The following is a 21,033-nucleotide window of genomic DNA, read 5'->3' on the forward strand; positions in this document are numbered from 1 at the left end:
CTGGCTGGAAGTCCAAGACCCTGAAGATATTTCAGACTCGACCTCTACGACGATGCCCTTTGACCTGGCCTCCAACAGTGGCTGAGATAAGATGTGTGCCAAAGGCAGAAGGCCAGGCCCTGGCAGATTCAGCCCCTCCAGGTCTCAGAGCTGGAAAAGACCTCAAAACCCCTAGCGGCTGCCAACTGTTTTACTTCCAAGGGTGTTTTTAGTACTGTACCTAGGATCCCTGTATTTCAAAAGATTTTATCTATCATTAACCAAACACAGATCTGAGTCCTGTGACTGTGGACAGGGCCCCTCAGGGTCCAGACAAAAGCAAAGTGACTCAAGAGTAGAGAATTTTTTGAAGTTCTGAACAGTCCTTCACAGACTGTGCCCCGGGGAGTGCATGGGAGGCACCAGTTCTGACTCCGTCCTGCACCAGTGGCTGGGACAAGCCAGCCATCCAAGGCTGGGGCACTGCCCAGATGGCACTGGGCCTGCAGCTGACAGTGAGCAGCAGCAGGGTTCAAAAAGGAGACCAGTTAAAGGATTCAGCAAGCCAGGACAGTGGGGTTGAGGGAGAGTGAGGCTGGGAAAGCCTGTTTTAGGATTAAACCGGAGTGTGCACAGGACACAAAGAAGCTGGGAGAGGCCTCCAGCTCTGGGATGTGCAGACTGAAAGATATCTGGGCTCCCAGCCAAGCCCAGGAGGCTCTTCTGGCCCCTACTTGCTTCTACAGGTAAGAACGTCCAGAAGGAACTCGGCAGGAGCCAGGCTGCCCTAGTTCTCACCGCCAGGCCGCCCTAGTTCTCACCGCCAGGCCCATACCTCGTGAGGCAAAGAAGATCTGGGTAGCCTGAACTCCTGCGAGCCGCCCCAGGGCGCCCTCACCCCAGCAAGCTCTCCTCCACCCAGGCCGGTGTAACAGCAGCTCTTAGGGAGCTAGTTCTGCAAACCAGTTTTCATATGATGCCTCATTTAGTCCTCATGATAGCTTCCTGATGTTGTCGTTATTGTTGTCAGTGGCTGTGGAGTCGGCTCTGACTCACTGCGTCACCATGCAGAACAGAACGAAACGTTCTCCAGTCCCGCATCATTTTCACAATTGTTGGTATGCTCGGGTCCACTGCAACCGCTGTGTATTTTGAGTGCCCTCCAGCACTATAAAGCAAAACTTACCACCATCAAGTCAATTCCAACTCATAGTGACCCTATAGGACAGAGTAGAACTGCCTCATATGATTTCCAAGGAGCGCCTGGTGAATTTGAACTGCCAACCTTTTGGTTAGCAGCCGCAGCTCTTAACCACATCACCAGGGTTTCCTCCAGCACTATAGTCTGACAATATTCTGTTGTGACCCTAAGTTTTCATTGACTACTTTTTGAAAGTAGATTGCCAGGCCTTTCTTCCTAGTCTGTCTTAGTCTGGAAGCGCCACTGAAATCTGTCCACCATGGGTGATCCTGATGGTATTTGAAATACCGGTGGCCTAGCTTTGGGTTTTTTTAGCTTTCAGCAAAAGAGTGCTGGTGCCGCAAACAGTTAAGCGCTCAGCTGCTAACCAAAGGAGAAAGACCTGGTAATCTGTTTCCATCCAGATTACAGCCAAGAAAACCCTACGGGACAGTTCTACTCTGTCACATGGGGTCACTATGAGTCAAAATCAACTCAATGGCACCCAACAACAACAAAATGCTTCCAGCATCACAGCAACACGCAAGCCACCACAGTACGACAGACAGACAGATGATGGAACCTCCTGATGTTATTGTTGTTAGGTGACGTCAAGTCCGTTCCGACTCATAGTTACCCTGTATATGAGAACAAAGCACTGCCCGGTCCTCTGCCATCCTCACAGTCGTTGTTATGCTTGAGGCTATTGTTGCAGCCACTGCGTCAGTCCATTTTGATGATGGTCTTCCTCTCTTTCCGTGGCCCTCTACTTTACCAAACATGATGTCCTTTTCCAGGGACTGGTCCCTCCTGATAACATGTCCAAAGTACAGGAGACAAAGTCTCACCATCCTTGCTTCTAAGTAGCATTCTGGCTGTACTTCTTCCAAGACAGATTTGTTCATTCTTTTGGCAGTCCATGGGATATGCAATATTCTTCGCCAACACCATAATTCAAAGGCATCAATTCTTCAGTGTCCTTTATTCATTGCCCAGCTTTTGCATGCATATAGACTACTGAAAACACCACAGCTTGGGTCAGGCACACCTTAGTCCTCAAAGTGACATCTTTGCTTTCTAACACTTTAAAGAGGTCTTTTGCAGCAGATTTGCCCAGTGTAATACGTTGTTTGATTTCTTGACTGCTTCCACACGCACTGATTGTGGATCCAAGCAAAATGAAATCCTTGACAACTTCAATCTTATCTTCGTTTATCGTGATGTTGCTTATTGTCCAGTTGCAAAGATTTTGTTTTATGTTGAGGTGTAATCCATATTGAAGGCTGTGGTCTTTGATCTTCATCAATAAGTGTTTCAAGTCCTCTTCACTTTCAGCAAGCAAGGTTGTGTCATCTGCGTAACGCAGGTTGTTAATGAGTCTTCCTCCAATCCTGATGCTGCACTTGTCTTCATGTAGTCCAGCTTCTCAGGTTATTTGCTTGGCATACAGATTGAACAGGTATGGTGAAAGGATACAACCCTGATGCATTACTATTCCTTTTTATGATTTCCCAGCTAGGACACAGGGCTGGGATTCAAACCCAGCCCTCTCTCAACACCCAGCTCTGGCCTGGAGAAACAGATAAGGCCAAGGAAGGGCTGTAACCTGAATGGGGGAGGCCTGTACTCTGAACTCAGCAGTGCTGCAACCCCCGCCCCCAGCCCTCCCCGACCTCCCCCCGGCTTCATGTCTCCTTTAACAAAACAAAAAGAGCCCTTGTTTTATCTGACAGTGCCGGGAGCATGAAATAAAATAAGGCCAAGCTTTGGAACTTACAGTGGTATACAATTCAAGGTGGTTTCATTACATCTTTCAGCCTCTGCCTGGAGTCCACAGAGAAAAGGTATGATCCCTCCAAACCACTAAGAAGATCACAGACCAAGGTCCCTTAGGAATCCACCTAGTCTCACCTCCTCATTTCACTGACGAGGCCCCAAGCCACAGACCACATCCTTTGCTCAAAGTCACACAATAAGGAGGCGGTGCTATGGTGCCACAGGGCTGGTGCTCCCTATGGTCACATCCAGGGATTCCTGGGGCTCCCCACACCCTCTCCGACCTCTAATAACAACAACTCTCCCTGGTCAACAGAACTCTCCGGGTCCCCAGAGATGTTTGCTTACATGACCTTAAGCCTCTGGAAATGTCCCGTGCTCTGGACTCTCCAGACCTACAGATCTGAGGTTGATCCATGGAGAGAAATCACACAGTGTGTAGTCAAACCAACCTGGGTCCCAATGTCCACTCCGCCCCTTGCTGTATTAAACTAAAAAAAAGAACAACCAAACCCCCACTGCCATCCAGTCGATTCCAGCTCACAGCAACCCTACAGGACAGAGTAGAACTGCCTCATGGGGTTTCCAAGGCTGTAACCTTCATGGAAGCAGACTGCTGCATTTTTCCGCTGCAGGGTAGCAAGTGATTTCAAACAGCCAACAATTCGGTTAGCAGCCAAGCGCTTTAACCACTGTGCCACCAGGGCTCTTACTGCATTACCTGGGGCTAGATTAATCTCTCTGGACCTCAGTTTCCTCAACTGTAAATGAAAATACTAAGACTCATCTCCTAGGCGCTCCCAGAACTTACTGAAGGACAGAAGTAACCTCCAGGGCTTAGAGTTAACATTCAAAACCATCTACAAAACACCATTAGACAAGCACAAGGCTTAAGGAAAGCTACTTCGGCCGTGTCTTCTGTTTTCCTCTCTGTAAAATGGGTGTATGTTGGGGGGCCAGGTGTACATGGTGGGAGAGGCCTGTATCATCCCCAGCTCCTTTCTCCTGTGACATTCGGGATACCCCTGCCCTCCATCTCAGGCCCAGCAAAGCCTATACCCCCAGAGCATTCAAGGTACGGCAGAGAGGCCCAGGGAGCACGGCCTCCGTGCGGCCCCACCAGCCCTCCGTGGCGCCCCTACCTCCAGGTCGGTGCTGGCCTGGCTCAGCGGCGCCGGCGAGCAGGCCTTGTGCTCCACCAGGCAGATATGGCAAATGCACTCGCCGTGCTCGGGGCAGAAGAATTCTCGCAGCCGGTTGTGCTGAGAACACTTGCGGCGCATCAGGTCGCGGATAGGCGGCTGCAGCGGATGGTCCTGGAAGACTGGGCTGTCGAGGTGCGGCTGCAGGTGCTCCTGGCAGAAGGAGGCCATGCACACGACGCACGTCTTGGCGGCGGCCGCCTTGAGGCAGTGGTCGCAGGCCACCTTTTCGGGCAGGCTGGGGGCCGCGGTGCGCACGGGCAGCGTCCAGCCGTCGACAGACACCTCCCGGGCCTGCTCGGCGCTCAGGAACTGCTCCACCACGGCGCACAGCACCGTGTTCTTCTGGAGCTGCGGCCGCGCCTGGTAGACGGCGCGGCACTGCGGGCACCGGTACGGCGAGCCCTGGACGGCCCACGTCTCGTCCAGGCACGATGCGCAGAAGTTGTGGCCGCACGGCGTGGTCACCGGCACCTTGAAGGGCTCCAGGCAGATGGAGCACGACAGCTCCTCCGCCAGCGGGTTCAACTCCGCCATAGCGCTCCTCCGGAGGGGCACGACACGTTAGAACCCAGGCTGCTGCACTGTGGCACGGAAGCTGTGAGGAAACGAAACTGATCGGGGCCGAGGCGGTCCCCGCAGCCTCTCGGAAGTCACGTGGGGCGCGGGCTGGTCGGCTGGCTGGCTGCCGGGGGTGAGGGGGCGGGCCGCATCCGGCCCCCGTGCGGGCGGCGGACTGGCAGCCCAGGGGAGGGTCAGCGGCGGAACGGCCCCTATGGCTTCCGCCCGGTGGGCGCGGGGCTTTTTGGGGCCACTGTGCGGACGATGAACTCGAGGGATGCGGAGGCCTGGACCCCAGCCAGAGCCGAGGTCCAGTCGGCCTTCCGCAGACTGTTTTTGTTTTTTCTGCGGGGGGCTCGGGGGTGTGGAGGCTCCATCAGCATACAGCCCTTGGAGTTTGGAGCTCACACCCACGCTCAGACTTAAACTGGGTGACTTCTTTCCATTCCACCAATCTAACAGGATTTTATTTTTAATTCTCATTTCTACTTTCCTGGAGTTTGGAGTCATCCAGTTTAATGAAAGGTTTACACACACTCACACACATCTGTAACATTAGAGCTTAAACATTTTTCTAAAAATTGCTTATTTAAATTTCATTTAATATTTAGCTCTATTTTTCCCCTTCTCTGGCCTGGGTACAGGAAAAATGAGTGGACAAGAGGCTAGACGAGTTCAAGAGAGGAGACGGGATGGTGGTAATGAGAAAGATTGTGTATTGGGAGGGGTTAATTGGAGTTTGCTTTAGGTACAGAGTGGATGGCAAAAATGAGACAAAGGTAAATGCCTTAAAAAAAAAAAAAAAAAGCCTTAGACTACTGCTAATAGTAATAGCGGAGCCCTGGTGACGCAGTGGTTAACAGCTCGGCTGCTAAGCAAAAAGGCTAGCAGTTCAAATCCACCAGCCGCTCCTTGGAAACCCTATGGGGCAGTTTTACGTTGCTTCGTAGGGTCACTATGAATGGTAATAGTAATAGTAATCCAAAAAGTAATTATTTGTTTATATGCAACCTACTGTATACTAGGTAAATCACATATATTAGCCATAATCTTTATAAAGAAGCCCTGGTGCTGCAATGGTAAAGCGCTGGGGTGCTAACCTAAAGGTTGGAGGTTTGAACCCACTCACCGGCTCCACAAGAGACAGATTTGGCAATCAGCTGATGATCTGCTTTGGTGAAGATTATAGCCAAGGTAACCTTATGGGGCTGTTCTATTCTGTCACATGCAGTCCCCATGAGTCAAATCTACTCTACAGTACACAGCAACAACCCAAAAGAGCAGTGGCTGTCAAGTCGATTCCGACTTACAGTGACCTATGGGACAAAGTAGACTCGCCCCACAGGGTTTCTGAGGCTGCAGGTTTAAATGGCCAGTCTTCCGGTGAGAAACCAAGCACCAGGGCTTGTCCCACCAGGGGTCCTTTTACAATAACAACAATCCTTATAAATTCTGCAAGACAGATGTCATTGTGTCCGTTTTACAGATGAGGGTCAGATAACTTCCAGAAAGCAAGACTAAAATTCTAGCCAAGGACTGCTTAACTCAATATTCTACTCCCTGGTTCCCATAATTCTCATCCAGCAGGCTCCTATTCCTCCAGGATCCTTTACTCAATTTGTTCTCTTTCATTATGGGTTTTTTGTTGTTGATGGTGTTTTTGTTTTTTTGCATGGGGGAGAGAAGAAGAATGAGGGAGTGCAGGAAATTAAAATTTGTTGATAATAAATCTTAGTTCTTACAACAGATCTTTGCAGTAGGTATAATTATCTCATGTTACAGCTGAGGAAGCCCTGGTGGTGCAACGGTTTGTTATGAGTCAGAATCAAGTCATCGGCAACAGGTTGAGGAAATGGAGGCTTAGAAAAACTAAACAACTAGCAAAAAGATGGAAACAACCTAAGTGCCCATCAATAGACAATGATAAACGAATTATGGTATATTCGTACAGTGGAATACTACACAGTGATAAAAAAGAATGATGAATCCAAGAAACATCTCACAACATGGATAAATCTGCAAGGCATTATGCTGAGTGAAATTAGTCAGCTGCAAAAGGACAAATATTGTATGAGACCACTATTATAAGTACTCAAGAAAAGGTTTAAACACAGAAGAAAACATTCTTTAATGGTGATGAGGATGGGGAGGGAGGGAGAGGGGAATTCACTAACTAGATAGTAGACAAGAGTTATCTTAGGTGAAGGGAAGGACAACACACAATACAGGGGAAGTCAGCACAACTGGACTAAACCAAAAACTAAGACGTTTCCTGAACACAACCAAATACTTCAAGGGACAGAGTAGCAGGAGCTGGAGTCTGAAGACCATGGTTTCGGGGAACATCTAGGTCAATAGGCATAACAAAGTTTATGAAGAAAACATTCTGCATCCTACTTTGAAGATTGGCATCTGGGGTCTTAAACGCTAGATGCATCAGTTGGTCTCAGCCCACCTGGGGCAAAGGAGAATGAAGAACACCAAAGACACAAGGAAAATATTAGCCCAAGAGACAAAAGGGCCACATAAACCAGAGACTCTATCAGCCTGAGACCAGAAGAGCTACGACCAATGACCACCCTGACGGGGAACACAACAGAGAGGCCCTGACAGAGCAGAAGAAAAGTGGGGTTCAAAACTCAAATTCACGTAAAAAGACGAGACTTAACGGTCTGACTGAATCTAGAGGAACTCCAGAAGACATGGCCCCTAGATTCTCTATTAACCCAGAACTAAAACCATTTCTGAAGCCAACTCTTCAAAGATTAGACTGGACTTTAAAACATAAAATAATACTTGTAAAAGTGTGCTTGTTAGTTCAAGTAGATACACGAGACTAAATGGGCAGCTCGTGTCCGGAGGAGGGATGAGAAGGCAGAAAGGGACAGGAGCTGGTTGAATGACATAGTTGGGGGTGGAAAGGGGCAGCATGTTGTCACATTATAGGTATTGCAACTAGGGCTGCATAACAATATGTGTATAAGTTTTTGTGTGAGAAACTAACTTGAGCTGTAAACTTCCACCCAAAGCACAATTTTTTTTTAAACTATCGTATCTAAGACAATGGATATTGGCACTCAGATTATTTGCCGGAAGCTAGACCCTTATTACTATAACATGCTGCCTTCCAAGGAGGAGTGGGGCGTTTCCAGGAAACAAACACTATGAAATTCCCCATGACCAGGCTCACATGGGTGAACTGGCCCGGTGACTCATGCCAGAATGTTTGTGGAACTCTCCTTCTAGGTGGAGAGGTTTAGAAGGGCTGGTTGAACAGTGAAGATGACTAGGAGGGATTTCTTTATCGAATTCAGTACTTTTAGACCTGTTATACAGCAGTGATGGTACTGGCTGCTGAAGGGATCAAATGTGAGTCTAACAGAGGCCTGCCTTCTAATATAAGGGAGAAGAAGAGAGCACAAAGCAGAAAAGGGAAATAGGGTGAGAGGTCAATTCCTGCTGGGAAGATGGACTCCTCATTTGAAAAATCGGAAACCTGATAATACCTTTTTCCTGGGGATGTTGTGGAAACAGCAAGTAAAGCACACTAATGCGGGTGGGAATCCAGTTGCCATGCAGTCAGTTCCGACTCACAGCCACCCAGTGTATTTCAGAGTAGAACTGCGCGCTATGATTTTTCAGAAGTAGATAGCTGGGCTTTTCTTCTGAGGCACCTCTGGGTAGATTCGAACAGTCTTTCAGTCAGCAACCCATTGCCCTCAAGTCCGTTTTGACTCACAGTGAGTTCATGTGTTACAGAGTAGGACTGCTCCATGGGGTTTTCTTGGCTGTAATCTTTACAGAAGTAGATCACCAGGCCTTTCTTCCATGGTGCCCCTGGGTGTGTTTGAACCATCAACCTTTAGGTTAGTAGCCGAGCACTTAGCCATTTGCACCACCCAGGACCTCCACCAGTAGAAATAAATGTTAACCGCCGTGATGGGCTAGTGGAGGCCCAGAGAGTGTATGTGGGCTGGAGAGTGTGTTTATCATTAGTAACCTCAGCTGAGCAACATTCTCGAGTCAAATGTGATCCCAGCTAGTCACAAGGGACCAAGATGGTCCAGTCCAGCAGATGACTGGCTATCTTAACCAGATTCCCAGTCTGCATCTGTAGGTTGAAAGAATTAGGTGGAGTAATAAACCTCATTTACCTAAAATATATTTTTTTCTAAATTTTATTTTATTGTTGAGAATATACACAGCAAAACATACACCAACAGTTTCTACTTGTACAATTCAGTGGTATTGATACCATTCTTCTAGTTGTGCAACCATTCTCATCCTCTTTTTCTGAGTTGTTCCTTCCTCATTAACATTGCTCCCTAAGGTTCCTGTCTATTCTTTCAAGTTGCCATTGTCAATTTGATCCCATATAGATAGTTCTTAAAAGAGCATAATGTTCAAGGCAGACATTTTTTACTAGTTAAGCCAAACTTTCGTTCTATCTTAAAATGACTTCAAGGGATATCTTTGGTTCCAGGTTTAAAGATTATTTCAGGTCAACAGTTTCAGGGATTCCTCTACTCTCCATGGCTCCAGAAAGGCTAGAGTCTGTGAGAATTTAAAATTCTGTTCTGCATTTCCCCCCTATAGAATTTTTTACCAAAATGTTCAGTAATGGTAACGGGGCATCAACTAGTTCTTCTGTTCTTGTGTCAAAGGAGGCAGTAAGATACACATTGCATACCCTCCTCCTAGTCCCGATTCTCGTTCCTCTGCTGCGCCAGTTGACTAGAGACCAACTGTTGTGCCTTGGATGGTCACTTGCAAGCTTTTAAGAACTCAGGTACTACACAAAGAAGGAAGATATAGAAGAGAGGCACTAAACATGTTATTAGGCCAATTAACTAGAATGTCCCATGAAACCACGACCCTAAACCTCCAAACCAAGGAACCAAATCCTATGAGGTGTTTGCTTGTACATGAACAGCCTCAGCAGCTACTCTTTTTTTTTTTTTTTTTCCCTTTGGTCGTTGTTGTAAATATATCACACAACTTCTGCCAATTCAGCTTTTTACAGGTGTACAACTTACTGACAGTAATTATAATAATCAGCTGTGCAACCCTACCCTCAATCAATGAGATTTTCCATCACCATTAACCCCACTTTTCCCTCTCCCTCCCACCCCTGGTAATCACTAATAAACTTTGGTCTATATACATTTGCCTTTTCTTGTCTTTTTATATAAGTGAGGTCTTACAGGTTGTTAAGGGGTCTTACTCCAATTTTGATGCCTCCTTCTTCTTCATATAGTCCAGCTTCTCAGATGACTTGCTCAGCATACAGACTGGATAAGTATGGTGAAAGGATTCAACCGTGATACACACCTTTCTTGACTTTAAACCACGCAGTATCCCCTTGTTCTGTTTTAATGACTGCCTCTTGATCTAACTACAGGTTCTACATGAGTACAATTAACTGTTCGGGAAGTCCCATTCTTTATAATATGATCCACAATTTGTTAATGATCCACACAGTCAAATGCCTTTGCACAGTCAACAAAACACAGGTAAACAGCTTTCTGGTATTCTCTGCTTTCAGCCAAGATCCATCTGATATCAGCAATGATATCCCTTGTTCCATACCCTCTTCTGAATCTGGCTTGAATTTCTGGCAGTTCCCTGTTGGTGTACTGTTACACCTGCTTTTGAATGACCTTCAGCAAAATTTTACTTTTGTGTGATATTATGATATTGTTTGATAATTTCCACATTCTGTTGTTTCACCTTTCTTTGGAATGGACGCAAATATGAATCTCTTCCAGTCGGTTAGCCAGGAAGCTGTCTTCCAAATTTCTTGGCATAGGCGAGTGAGTGCTACCGGCACTGCATCCATTTGTTGAAACACCTCAGTTGGTATTCCATCAATTCCGAGAGACTTGTTTGCCACCAATGCCTTCAGTGCAGCTTGGACTTCTTCCTTCAGTACCATCGATTCTTAATCATATGCTACCTCCTGAATTAGTTGAAGGTTGACCGATTATTTTTAGTACAGTGACTCTGTGTATTCCTTCCATCTTCTTTGATGCTTCCTGCATCGTTTTAAGATTTTTCCTGTAGAATCCTTCAATATTGCAACTCAAGGCTTGAATTTTTTCTTCAATTCTTTCAGCTTGAGAAATGCTGAGTGGTTCTTCTCTTTTGGTATTCTATCTCCAGGTCTTTGCACGTTTTATTATACTTTGTCTTCTCGAGTCACCCTTTGAAATCTTCTGTTTAGCTCTTTTACTTCATTTCTTCCTTTTGCTTAGCTACTCTGTGTTCAAAAGCAACTTTCAGAGTCTCCTCTGGCATCCATTTTGGACTTTTCTTTCTTTCCTGTCTTTTTAATGACCTCTTGCTTTCTTCATGTATAATGTCTTTGATGTCATGCTACAACTTGTCTGGTCTTCGGTCATTAGTATTCAATGTGTCAAATCTGTTCTCGAGATGGTCTCTAAATTCAGGTGGGATATACTCAAGGTTGTATTTTGGCTCTCGTGGACTGGTTCTAATTTTCTTCAGCTTTAGCTTGAACTTGCATATGAACAATTGATGGCCTATTCCACAGTCGGCCCCTGGCCTTGTTCTGACTGATGATATTGAGGTTTTTCCATTGTCTCTTTCCACAGATGTAGTCAATTTGACTCCTGTGTATTCCACCTGGTAAGGTCCACGGGTATAAACGCTGTTTATGTTGGTGAAAAAAGGTATTTGCAATGAGGAATTTTTTGGTCTTGTGAATTTCTGTCATGCAATCTCCAGCATTCTTTCAATCACCAAGGCCTTATCTTCCAACTACTGTTCCTTCTTCGTTTCTAGCTTTTGCATTCCAATTGCCAGTTATTATCAATGCATCTTGATTGCACATTTGATCAATTTCAGACTGCAGAAGTTGGTAAAAATCTTCAATTTCCTCATCTTTGGCCTTAGTGGTTGATGTGTAAGTTTGAATAATAGCCATATTAACTAGTCTTCCTTGTAGGTATATGGATACCATTCTATCACTGACAGCGTTGTTTTACAAGATCTTGAAATGTTCTTTTTGATGATGCACGTGACGCCATTCCTCTTCAATTTGTCATTCCTGGCATAGTAGACCATATGACTGTCTGATTCAAAATAGCCAATACCAGTCTATTTCAGCTCACTAATGCCTAGGATATCCATCTTTATGAATTCCATTTCATTTTTGATGACTTCCAATTTTCTTAGATTCATACTTTGTATTTTCCACCTTCTGACTATTAATGGATATTTGCAGTTGTTCCTTCTCGTTTTGAGCCAGGCTGCATTAGCAAATGAAGGTCCCAAAATCCTGACTCCATCCACATCATTAAGGTCGACCACTACCTTGAGGAGGCAGCTCTTCCCCAGTCATCTTTTGAGTGCCTTCCAACCTGAGAGGTTCATCTTCTGGCACTCTATCAGACAATGTTGCACTACTATTCATAAGGTTTTCGCTGATCAGTTTTTTCAGAGCTATACTGCCAGGTCCTTCTTCCCCATCTGTCTTAGTCTGGAAGCTCCACTGAAACCTGTCCACCAAGGGTGACTCTGCTGGTATTTGAAATACCGGTGGCAAAGCTTCTAGTATCACAGCAACACGCAAGCCATCATAGTACGACAAACTGACAGACACATGGCAGTGGTTATTTGGTTAATGTGATGAACTATACAGCTTGGTATTTGAACATTAAGCTACCCATGTATTCCTGGAATAAACTCCCTTGCATGATGTAGTAACATTTTTATTTATTGCTGGATTTGATTTGCTAATATTTTGTTAAGGAGTTTTGCATCTATATTCATGAGGGATATTAGGCTATAGTTTTTTTATAACTTTTTTGTCAGGTTTTACTCTCAGGATCGTGCTGCCTTCATAAAACTTAATTGGGGACTGTTTGTTCCTTTTTTATTTCCTGAAAGGGTTTGGGTAAAGTTGGTATTTTTTTTTCTTAAATGTTTGATAGAATTTGCTAGTAAAGCCATTAGGACATGGACTTTTTCGTGGGAGGTTTTTTGTTACTAATTCAATTGATTTAGCTGATATAGGAATAGAGAATTTTAATTTCTTCTTGTGTCAGTTTTTGGTAAGTTTGTGTTTTTCCAGGAATTTGTCTGTTTCCTCTAAATTAATAAATGTATTGCCATAAAGTTGTTTGTAATATCTGCATATTGTCCTTTTTTTCTTTTTTCATATATTTTTTAAATCGAGATGTAATTCACACACCATTTTTAAACTGTGCAATTCAGGGAGTTTTAACATATTAAAAAGGTTATGCAACCACTATCTAATTCCAGAACATTTTTATCACTCAAAAAGGAACTCTGGGGTGGAGGGAGGCGGAACCAAGGTGGCAGAATAGACAGATGCTTACCTCGAGCCCTCTTTACAACAAAGACCCGAAAAAAACAAGTGAAACCAGTATATTTGTGACAAGCTGGGAGCCCTGAGCATCAAAGGCAAGCTTAGACAATGAACTGAGGGGCAGGGGAAGGAAAAGACCGTTCAGAAGGAAAGAGGAGTTGCCGGACCTGAATCGTGGGAGCCCTCAGGCACCATTCCCAGAGTGGTGGGCTGGTCCTAGCGTTTGGCTGCAGTTTCCTCAGGGAGAAGCAGCAGCCACACAGCCCATTGACACCTCCGGAACCTGAGCAGAAGGGCACTCTCAGCAAAAGCTAAGTACTTGCGGATATTTTACCGCACCCCACCCCCCACAAGCTGGCTTCAGTGGCTGAATCCCTGGGCCTGAGATAGACCCTGGTGAGCACCTAAAGCCATCCTCCCGGTCATGGGGAAGGAAAAAATTTCTAACTGGGGGGAAAGATAATTTGCTAGCTCCATTAACTGGGGGAGCTCAGGACAGAAGCTGCTTCTGTCCAGGCGTAAACCGTCAGTGGACCTTGAGCACCTTTCCTTCTGCATGGACCTGTGTGGGCGTATTTCAGGAGAATAGGCCCTTGTTGGCAAACTCCAACCATTTCAGTGGTGTGGTGGAGATGTGGGTGTTTGACGTTTGACGTTGCTCTGCCTATTAAACAAGGTCCTCACCTACCCACAACAGGGACCTAAGGACTGGTGGCTCCATTTGGGTCGCCCAGCCACCCGCAACAGGGGCCCAGGGATAAATGGTACCTCCCAGTCCTTACAACAAAATCTTTGGGTGCCCATAGTCCCTCTGCAGAGCCCACCCACCAGCACGCTCTAGGGAACAGAGATGCATTTTCCTCAGAGACACTTGGGGGTCAGTTCTCAGCCCCCTGCCTTGTTCAGAGCGTGACCCCCTGCTGCAATCAGATACGGGTATATACGCCAATCACCCCTGCCCCTCTAAGACTGTAGGACAGAGGCTGTACCACACACTTGATATCAGCTACCTGGAAACCTGAGCTGAATTCATACAAGAAAACTGAATGGACTCCTAGACTGATATACCTGATAACAGCTCTAGCCAGCTGGGGACAGGATACCAGAGCTCCAAAGGCGAAAATAATCAAGTTGGCTCACTCAAGCAACCCATAGGGGTATACCAAAACAAAACGAAGCAAGCAGCTACGACACAGTAAGCAAGCATAAACTAATACAATAACTTATAGGCGGCTCAGAGACAACAGTCAATATCAAGTCACTTAAAGAAACAGGCCATGATCACCTCAACAGACTCTCAAAACAAAGAATCCAGGGATCTTTTAGATGAAAGTGCATTTCTGGAATTACCAGATGCAGAATACAAAAGTTTAATATACAGAACCCTTCAAGATATCAGGAAGGAAATGAGGCAATATGCAGAACAAGCCAAGGAACATACAGATAAAGCAACTGAAGAACTCAGAAAGATTATTCAGGAACATAATGAAAAGTTTAATAAGCTGAAAAAATCCATAGACAGCAATCAGAAATTCAGAAGATTAACAATAAAATTACAGAATTAGATAACTCAATAGAAGGTCAGAGGAACAGAATTGAGCAAGTAGAAGCTAGAATTTCTGAACTCGAAGATAAATCACTTGACACTAATATATTTGAAGAAAAATCACATAAAAGAATTTTAAAAAATGAAGAAACCTTAAGAATCATGTGGGTCTCTATCAAGAGAAATAACCTACGAGTGATTGGAATACCAGAACAGGGAGGAATTACAGAAAATACAGAGAAAATTGTTGAGGATTTGTTGGCAGAAAACTTCCCTGATATTGTGAAAGATGAGACGATATCTATCCAACATGCTCATCGAACTCCACATAAGGTAGATCGTAAAAGAAAGTCACCACGACATATTAAAATTAAGCTTGCCAAAACCAAAGATAAGGAGACAATTATAAGAGCAGCAAGGGATAAAAGAAAAGTCACCTACAAGGGAGAGCCAATAAGAATAAACTCGGACTACTTGGCAGAAACCATGCAGGCAAGAAGACAATGGGATGACATATTTGAAAAATTGAAGGAAAAAATTGCCTGCCAAGAATCATATATCCATCAAAACTGTCTCTTAAATATGAAGGTGAAATTAAGACATTTCCAGATAAACACAAGTTGAGGGAATTTGTAAAAACCAGACCAAAACTATAAGAAATACTAAAGGGAGTTCTTTGGTTAGAAAATCAATAATATCAGGTATCAACCCAAGACTAGAACACTGGGCAGAGCAACCAGAAGTCAACCCAGACAGGGAAATCCAAAAAAAAAAAACCAAAGCAAGATTAAAAAAAAAAAAAGCCCAACACGGTAACGGCGATGTTATTATATAAAAGAAGACAACATTAGAATAATAAAGAGGGACTAATAAATGTAATTATACACCTTCCATATGGCGAGAAAGATACAGCGATACAAAGAAATAAAAGTTAGTTATAAATTTAGAAAAATAAGGGTAAATAATAAGGTAACCACAAAGGAGACAAACTATCCCACTCATCAAAATAAAATACAAGGGAATATACAGACTCAGCAGAAACAAAATCAACAACAACAAATATGAGGGAAGGACAATATATAAAGAAAATCTACTCAGCACATAAAATCAAGTGGGAAAAAGAAGCTGTCAACACACAAAAAAAGACATCAAAATGATAGCACTAAATTCATACCTATCCATAATTACCCTGAATGTAAACGGACTAAATGCACCAATAAAGAGACAGAGAGTGGCCGAATGGATTAAAAAACAAGATCCGTCTATATGCTGCCTACAAGAGACACACCTTAGACTTAGAGACACAAACAAACTAAAACTCAAAGGATGGAAAAAAATATAGCAAGCAAACAACAATCAAAAAAGAGCGGGAGTGGCAATGTTAATTTCTGACAAAATAGACTTTAAAGTTAAATCCATCAGAAAGGATAAGGAAGGGCACTATATAATGATTAAAGGGACAATACACCAAGAAGATATAACCATATTAAATATGCACCCAATGACAGGGCTGCAAGATACATAAAACAAACTCTATCAGCATTGAAAAGTGAGATAGACAGCTCCACAATAATAGTAGGAGACTTCAACATACAACTTTCGGTGAAGGACAGGACATCCAGAAAGAAGGTCAATAAAGACACAGAAGATCTAAATGCCACAATCAACCAACTTGACCTCGTAGACATATACAGAACGCTCCACCCAACAGCAATCAACTATACTTTCTTTTCCAGTGCACGTGGAACATTCTCTAGAATAGACCACATATTAGGTCATAAAGCAAGCCTTAGCAGAATCCAAAACACTGAAATATTACAAAGCATCTTCTCTGACCATAAGGCCATAAAAGTGGAAATCAATAACAAGAAAAGAAATCAAACACTTGGAAACTGAACAATACCCTGCTCAAAAAAGACTGGATTGTAGAAGACATTAAGGAAGGAATAAAGAAATTCATAGAATCCAGTGAGAATGAAAACACTTCCTATCAGAACCTTTGGGACACAGCAAAAGCAGTGCTCAGAGGCCAATTTATATCAATAAATGCAGACATCAAAAAAGAAGAAAGGGCCAAAATCAAAGAACTATCCCTACAACTTGAACAAATAGAAAGAGAGCAACAAAAGAAACCCACAGGCACCAGAAGAAAACAAATAATAAAAATTAGAGCTGAACTAAATGAAATAGAAAACAGAAAAACAATTGAAAGAATTAATAAGACCAAAAGCTGGTTTTTTGAAAAACTCAACAAAATTGATAAACCATTGGCCAAAATGACAAAAGAAAAGCAGGAGAGGAAGCAAAAAACCCGAATAAGAAATGAGATGGGTGATATTACAACAGACCCAACTGAAATTAAAAGAGTAAAAAGACTACCTACAGACTGGGAAAAAGTTTTTAGCTATGACATTTCTGATCAGCACCTGCTCTCTAAAATCTACATAATACTGCAAAAAGACAAATAACCCAATTTAAAAAAATGGGCAAAAGAGATGAATAGACACTTCACTAAAGAAGACATTCAGGTAACTAACAGATATATGAGGAAATGTTCACTATAATTGGCCATTAGAGAAATGCAGATCAAAACTACAATGAGATTTCATCTCACTCCAACAAGGCTGGCATTAATCCAAAAAACACAAAAGAATAAATGTTGGAGAGGCTGTGGAGAGATTGGAACACTTCTACGCTGCTGGTGGGAATGTCAAATGGTACAACCACTTTGGAAATCAATTTGGCGCTTCCTTAAAAAGCTAGAAATAGAACTACCATATGATCCAGCAATCCCACTCCTGGGAATATATCCTAGAGAAATAAGAGCCTTTACACAAACAGATATATGCACACCCATGTTTATTGCAGCACTGTTTACAATAGCAAAAAGATGGAAGCAACCAAGGTGCCCATCAACAGATGAATGGATAAATAAATTACGGTATATTCACACAGTGGATTACTATGTATGGATAAAGAACAGTGAGGAATCTGTGAAACATTTCATAACATGGAGGAACCTGGAAGGCATTATGCTGAGTGAAATTAGTCAGTTGCAAAAGGACAAATATTGTATAAGACCACTATTATAAGAACTTGAGAAATAGTTTAAACTGAGAAGAAAACATTCTTTTGTGGTTATGAAACGGGGGAGGGAGGGAGGGTGGGAGAGGGGTATTCATTAATTAGATAGTAGATAAGAACTACTTTAGGTGAAGGGAAAGACAGCACACAGTACAGGAGAGGTCAGCACAATTGGACTAAACCAAAAGCAAAGAAGTTTCCTGAATAAACTGAATGCTTTGAAGGCCAGCATAGCAGGGGCAGGGGTCTGGGGACTTTCAGGAGACATCTAAGTCAATTGGCATAATAAAATCGATTAAGAAAAGGTTCTGCATCCCACTTTGAAGAGTGGCATCTGGGGTCTTAAACGTTAGCAAGCAGCCATCTAAGATGCATCAATTGGTCTCAACCCACCTGGATCAAAGGAGAATGAAGAACACCGAAGACACAAGGTAATTATGAGCCCAAGAGACAGAAAGGGCCACATGAACCAGTGACTACATCATCCTGAGACAAGAAGAACTAGATGGTGCCTGGCTACAACCAATGACTGCCCTGACAGGGAACATAACAGAGAACTCCTGAGGGAGCAGGAGAGCAGTGGGATGCAGACCCCAAATTCTCATAAGACCAGACTTAATGGTCTGACTGAGACTGGAGGGTCCCCAGTGGTCATGGCCCCCAGACTTTCCGTTGCCCCAGGACAGGAACCATTCCCGAAGCCAACTCTTCAGACATGGATTGGTCTGGACAATGGGTTGGAGAGGGATGCTGGTGAGGAGTGAGCTTCTTGGATCAGGTGGACACTTGGAGACTATGTTGGCATCTCCTGCCTGGAGGGGAGATGAGAGGGTGGAGGGGGTTAGAAGCTGGTGAAAAGGACATGAAAAGAGAGAGTGGAGGGAGAGAGCAGTCTGTCTTATCAGGGGGAGAGTAATTGAGAGTGTGTAGCAAGGTGTATATGGGTTTTTGTGTGAGAGACTGACTTGATTTGTAAACTTTCACTTAAAGCACAATAAAAATTATTAAAAAAAAAAAAAAGGAACTCTGTACCCAATAGCAGTCACTCCTACTTGCCCCTCTCCCCTAGCTTCTGGCAACCACTAGTCAAAACTTTCTTTTTCTGTAAATTGCCTATTTTGGACATTACATACAAATGAGATCACACAATATGCGGTCTTTTGTGTCTGATTTCTTTCACTTAGCGTAATGTTTTCACAGTTCTTCCAATTGTAGCATATATCAGTACTTCACTACTTTGTGTACCAAAATAATATTCTATTGTATGTATATACCACATTTTTTTCATCCTTTCATCAGTTAACAAACATTTTAACTGTTATAATAACACTGCTGTGAACATTTGTGTGTAACATACGTTCTCAATTTTCTCAGAGATATAGTCCTAGAACTGGAAATGCTGAGTCATGGGATAATTCTATGTGCAACATTTTGAGAAACTGCCAGATTGTTCTCAAAAGTGGATGTACTATTTTGCAATCCCACCAGCAATGTTTGAGGGTTTCAGTTTTTCCATATCCTTGTCAACAGTTGTTTTTGTCCATCTTTTTTTTTTAATTTTTATTGTGCTTTAAGTGAAAGTTTACAAATCAAGTCAGTCTCTCATACAAAAATTTATATACGCCTTGATATATACTCCTAATTGCTCTCCCCCTAATGAGACAGCACACTCCTTCTCACCACTCTCTCTTTTCATGTCCATTCGGCCAACTCTGACCCCCTCCGCCCTCCCATCTCCCCTCCAGACACGAGCTGCCCACATAGTCTCATGTGTCTACTTGATCCAGGAAGCTCATTCTTCACTAGCATCATTTTCTGTCTCATTGTCCAGTCCAATTCCTGTCTGAAGAGTTAGCTTTGGGAACGGTTCCTGTCTTGGGCTAACAGAAGGCCTGGGAACCATGACCTCCGAGGCCCTTCTAGTCTTAGTCAGACCATTATGTCTGGTCTTTTTACTTGAATTTAAGGTCTGCATCCCACTGCTCTCGTGCTCCCTCAGGGGTTCTTTGTTGTGTTTCCTGTCAGGGCAGTCATTGGTTGTAGCCAGGCACCATCTAGTTCTTCTGGTCTCAGGCTAATGTAGTCTCTGGTTTATGTGGCCCTTTCTGTCTCTTGGGCTCATAATTACCTTGTGTCTTTGGTGTTCTTCATTCTCCTTTGCTCCAGGTGGGTTGAGACAATTTGATGCATCTTAGATGGCCGCTTGCTAGCATTTAAGACCCCAGATGCCACTTTCCAAGGTGGGATGCAGAATGTTAATAGATTTGATTATGCCAATTGACCTAGATGTCACCTGAAACCATGGTCCCCAAACCCCCGCGCCTGCTATGCTGGCCTTCAAAACATTCAGTTTATTCAGGAAACTGCTTTGCTTTTGGTTTAGTCCGGTTGTTCTGACCTCTCCTGTATTGTGTGTTATCTTTCCCTTCACCTAAAATAGTTCTGGTCTACTATCTATAGGGTCGCTGTGAGTCGGAATCGACTTGACGGCATTGGGGTTTATCTAATTAGTGAATACCCCTCCCTTCCTCCCTTCTCACTCTCATAACCATCAAAGAATATTTTCTTCTCTGTTTAAACTATTACTCGAGATCTTATAATAGTGGTCTCATACAATATTTGCCCTTTTGCAACTGTTCGTCTATCTTTTTTATTATAGCCATCCTAGTGAGTGTGAAGTGCTAATTGCTGTTATGATTAGCATTTCCCTAATGACTAATGATGCTGAGCATCTTTTCATGTGCATGTTGGGCATTTGTATATCTTCTTTGGAGTAATGTCTATTCAAGTTATGTGCCCATTTTTTAATCAGGATATTTGTCTTTTTATTGTTGACTTGTAAGTGTTTTTATTCTGGATACTGGACCTTATCAGCTATATAATTTGTAAATATTTTCTCCCATTCCAAGGGATGTCTTTTCGCTTTCTTGGTAGTGTCTTTTGATGCACCAAAGTTAAATTTTGAGAAGTCCAATTTATTAATTCTCTTTGGTTGCTTGTGCTTTTGATGTCTTATCTAAGAAACCGTTGTCTAACCAAAGGTCATGAAGATTTATACCTGTTTCCTCCTAAGGATTTTAGCTCTTACATATAGGTGTTTGATCATTTTGAGTTAGTTTTTGTATGTAGTATGAGATAGGATCCAATTTCATTCTTTTGCATCTAGTACCATTCAGATACAAAGAAGAAACACAGGAAAGAAGGTGATGTGAAGATGGAGACAGTTTTTGAGATCTTTAACTTTGATTTTGAGCATTTTAACTACAATATGCCTAGGTGTCATTTTTTTTTATAATCATCCTACTTGGGGTTTGCTGAGCTTTTTGGATTTGTAACTTGATATTTTTTCTCC

General features: G+C 43.3%; 1 protein-coding gene across 8 annotated transcripts in view; it reads right to left on the reverse strand.

Moving 5' to 3' along the window:
* TRIM25 (tripartite motif containing 25) overlaps positions 1-4,740 on the reverse strand; it is a 49,700-nt gene extending 44,960 nt beyond the window's left edge. For 7 of the 8 annotated variants that reach the window (XM_064271273.1, XM_064271266.1, XM_064271268.1 and 4 more), the window contains exon 1: positions 4,078-4,739. In XM_064271273.1, coding sequence (XP_064127343.1) covers positions 4,078-4,674 — 597 coding nt within the window. In that variant the 5' untranslated portion in view covers positions 4,675-4,739. Of the gene's footprint in view, positions 1-4,077 lie in introns of all 8 variants that reach the window. The other variant, XM_064271274.1, reaches the window with a different exon arrangement.
* Between the last annotated feature and the right edge of the window lie 16,293 nt (positions 4,741-21,033).

The sequence above is a fragment of the Loxodonta africana genome, chromosome 18, assembly GCF_030014295.1.
Source record: "Loxodonta africana isolate mLoxAfr1 chromosome 18, mLoxAfr1.hap2, whole genome shotgun sequence".
Taxonomy (NCBI): domain Eukaryota; kingdom Metazoa; phylum Chordata; class Mammalia; order Proboscidea; family Elephantidae; genus Loxodonta; species Loxodonta africana.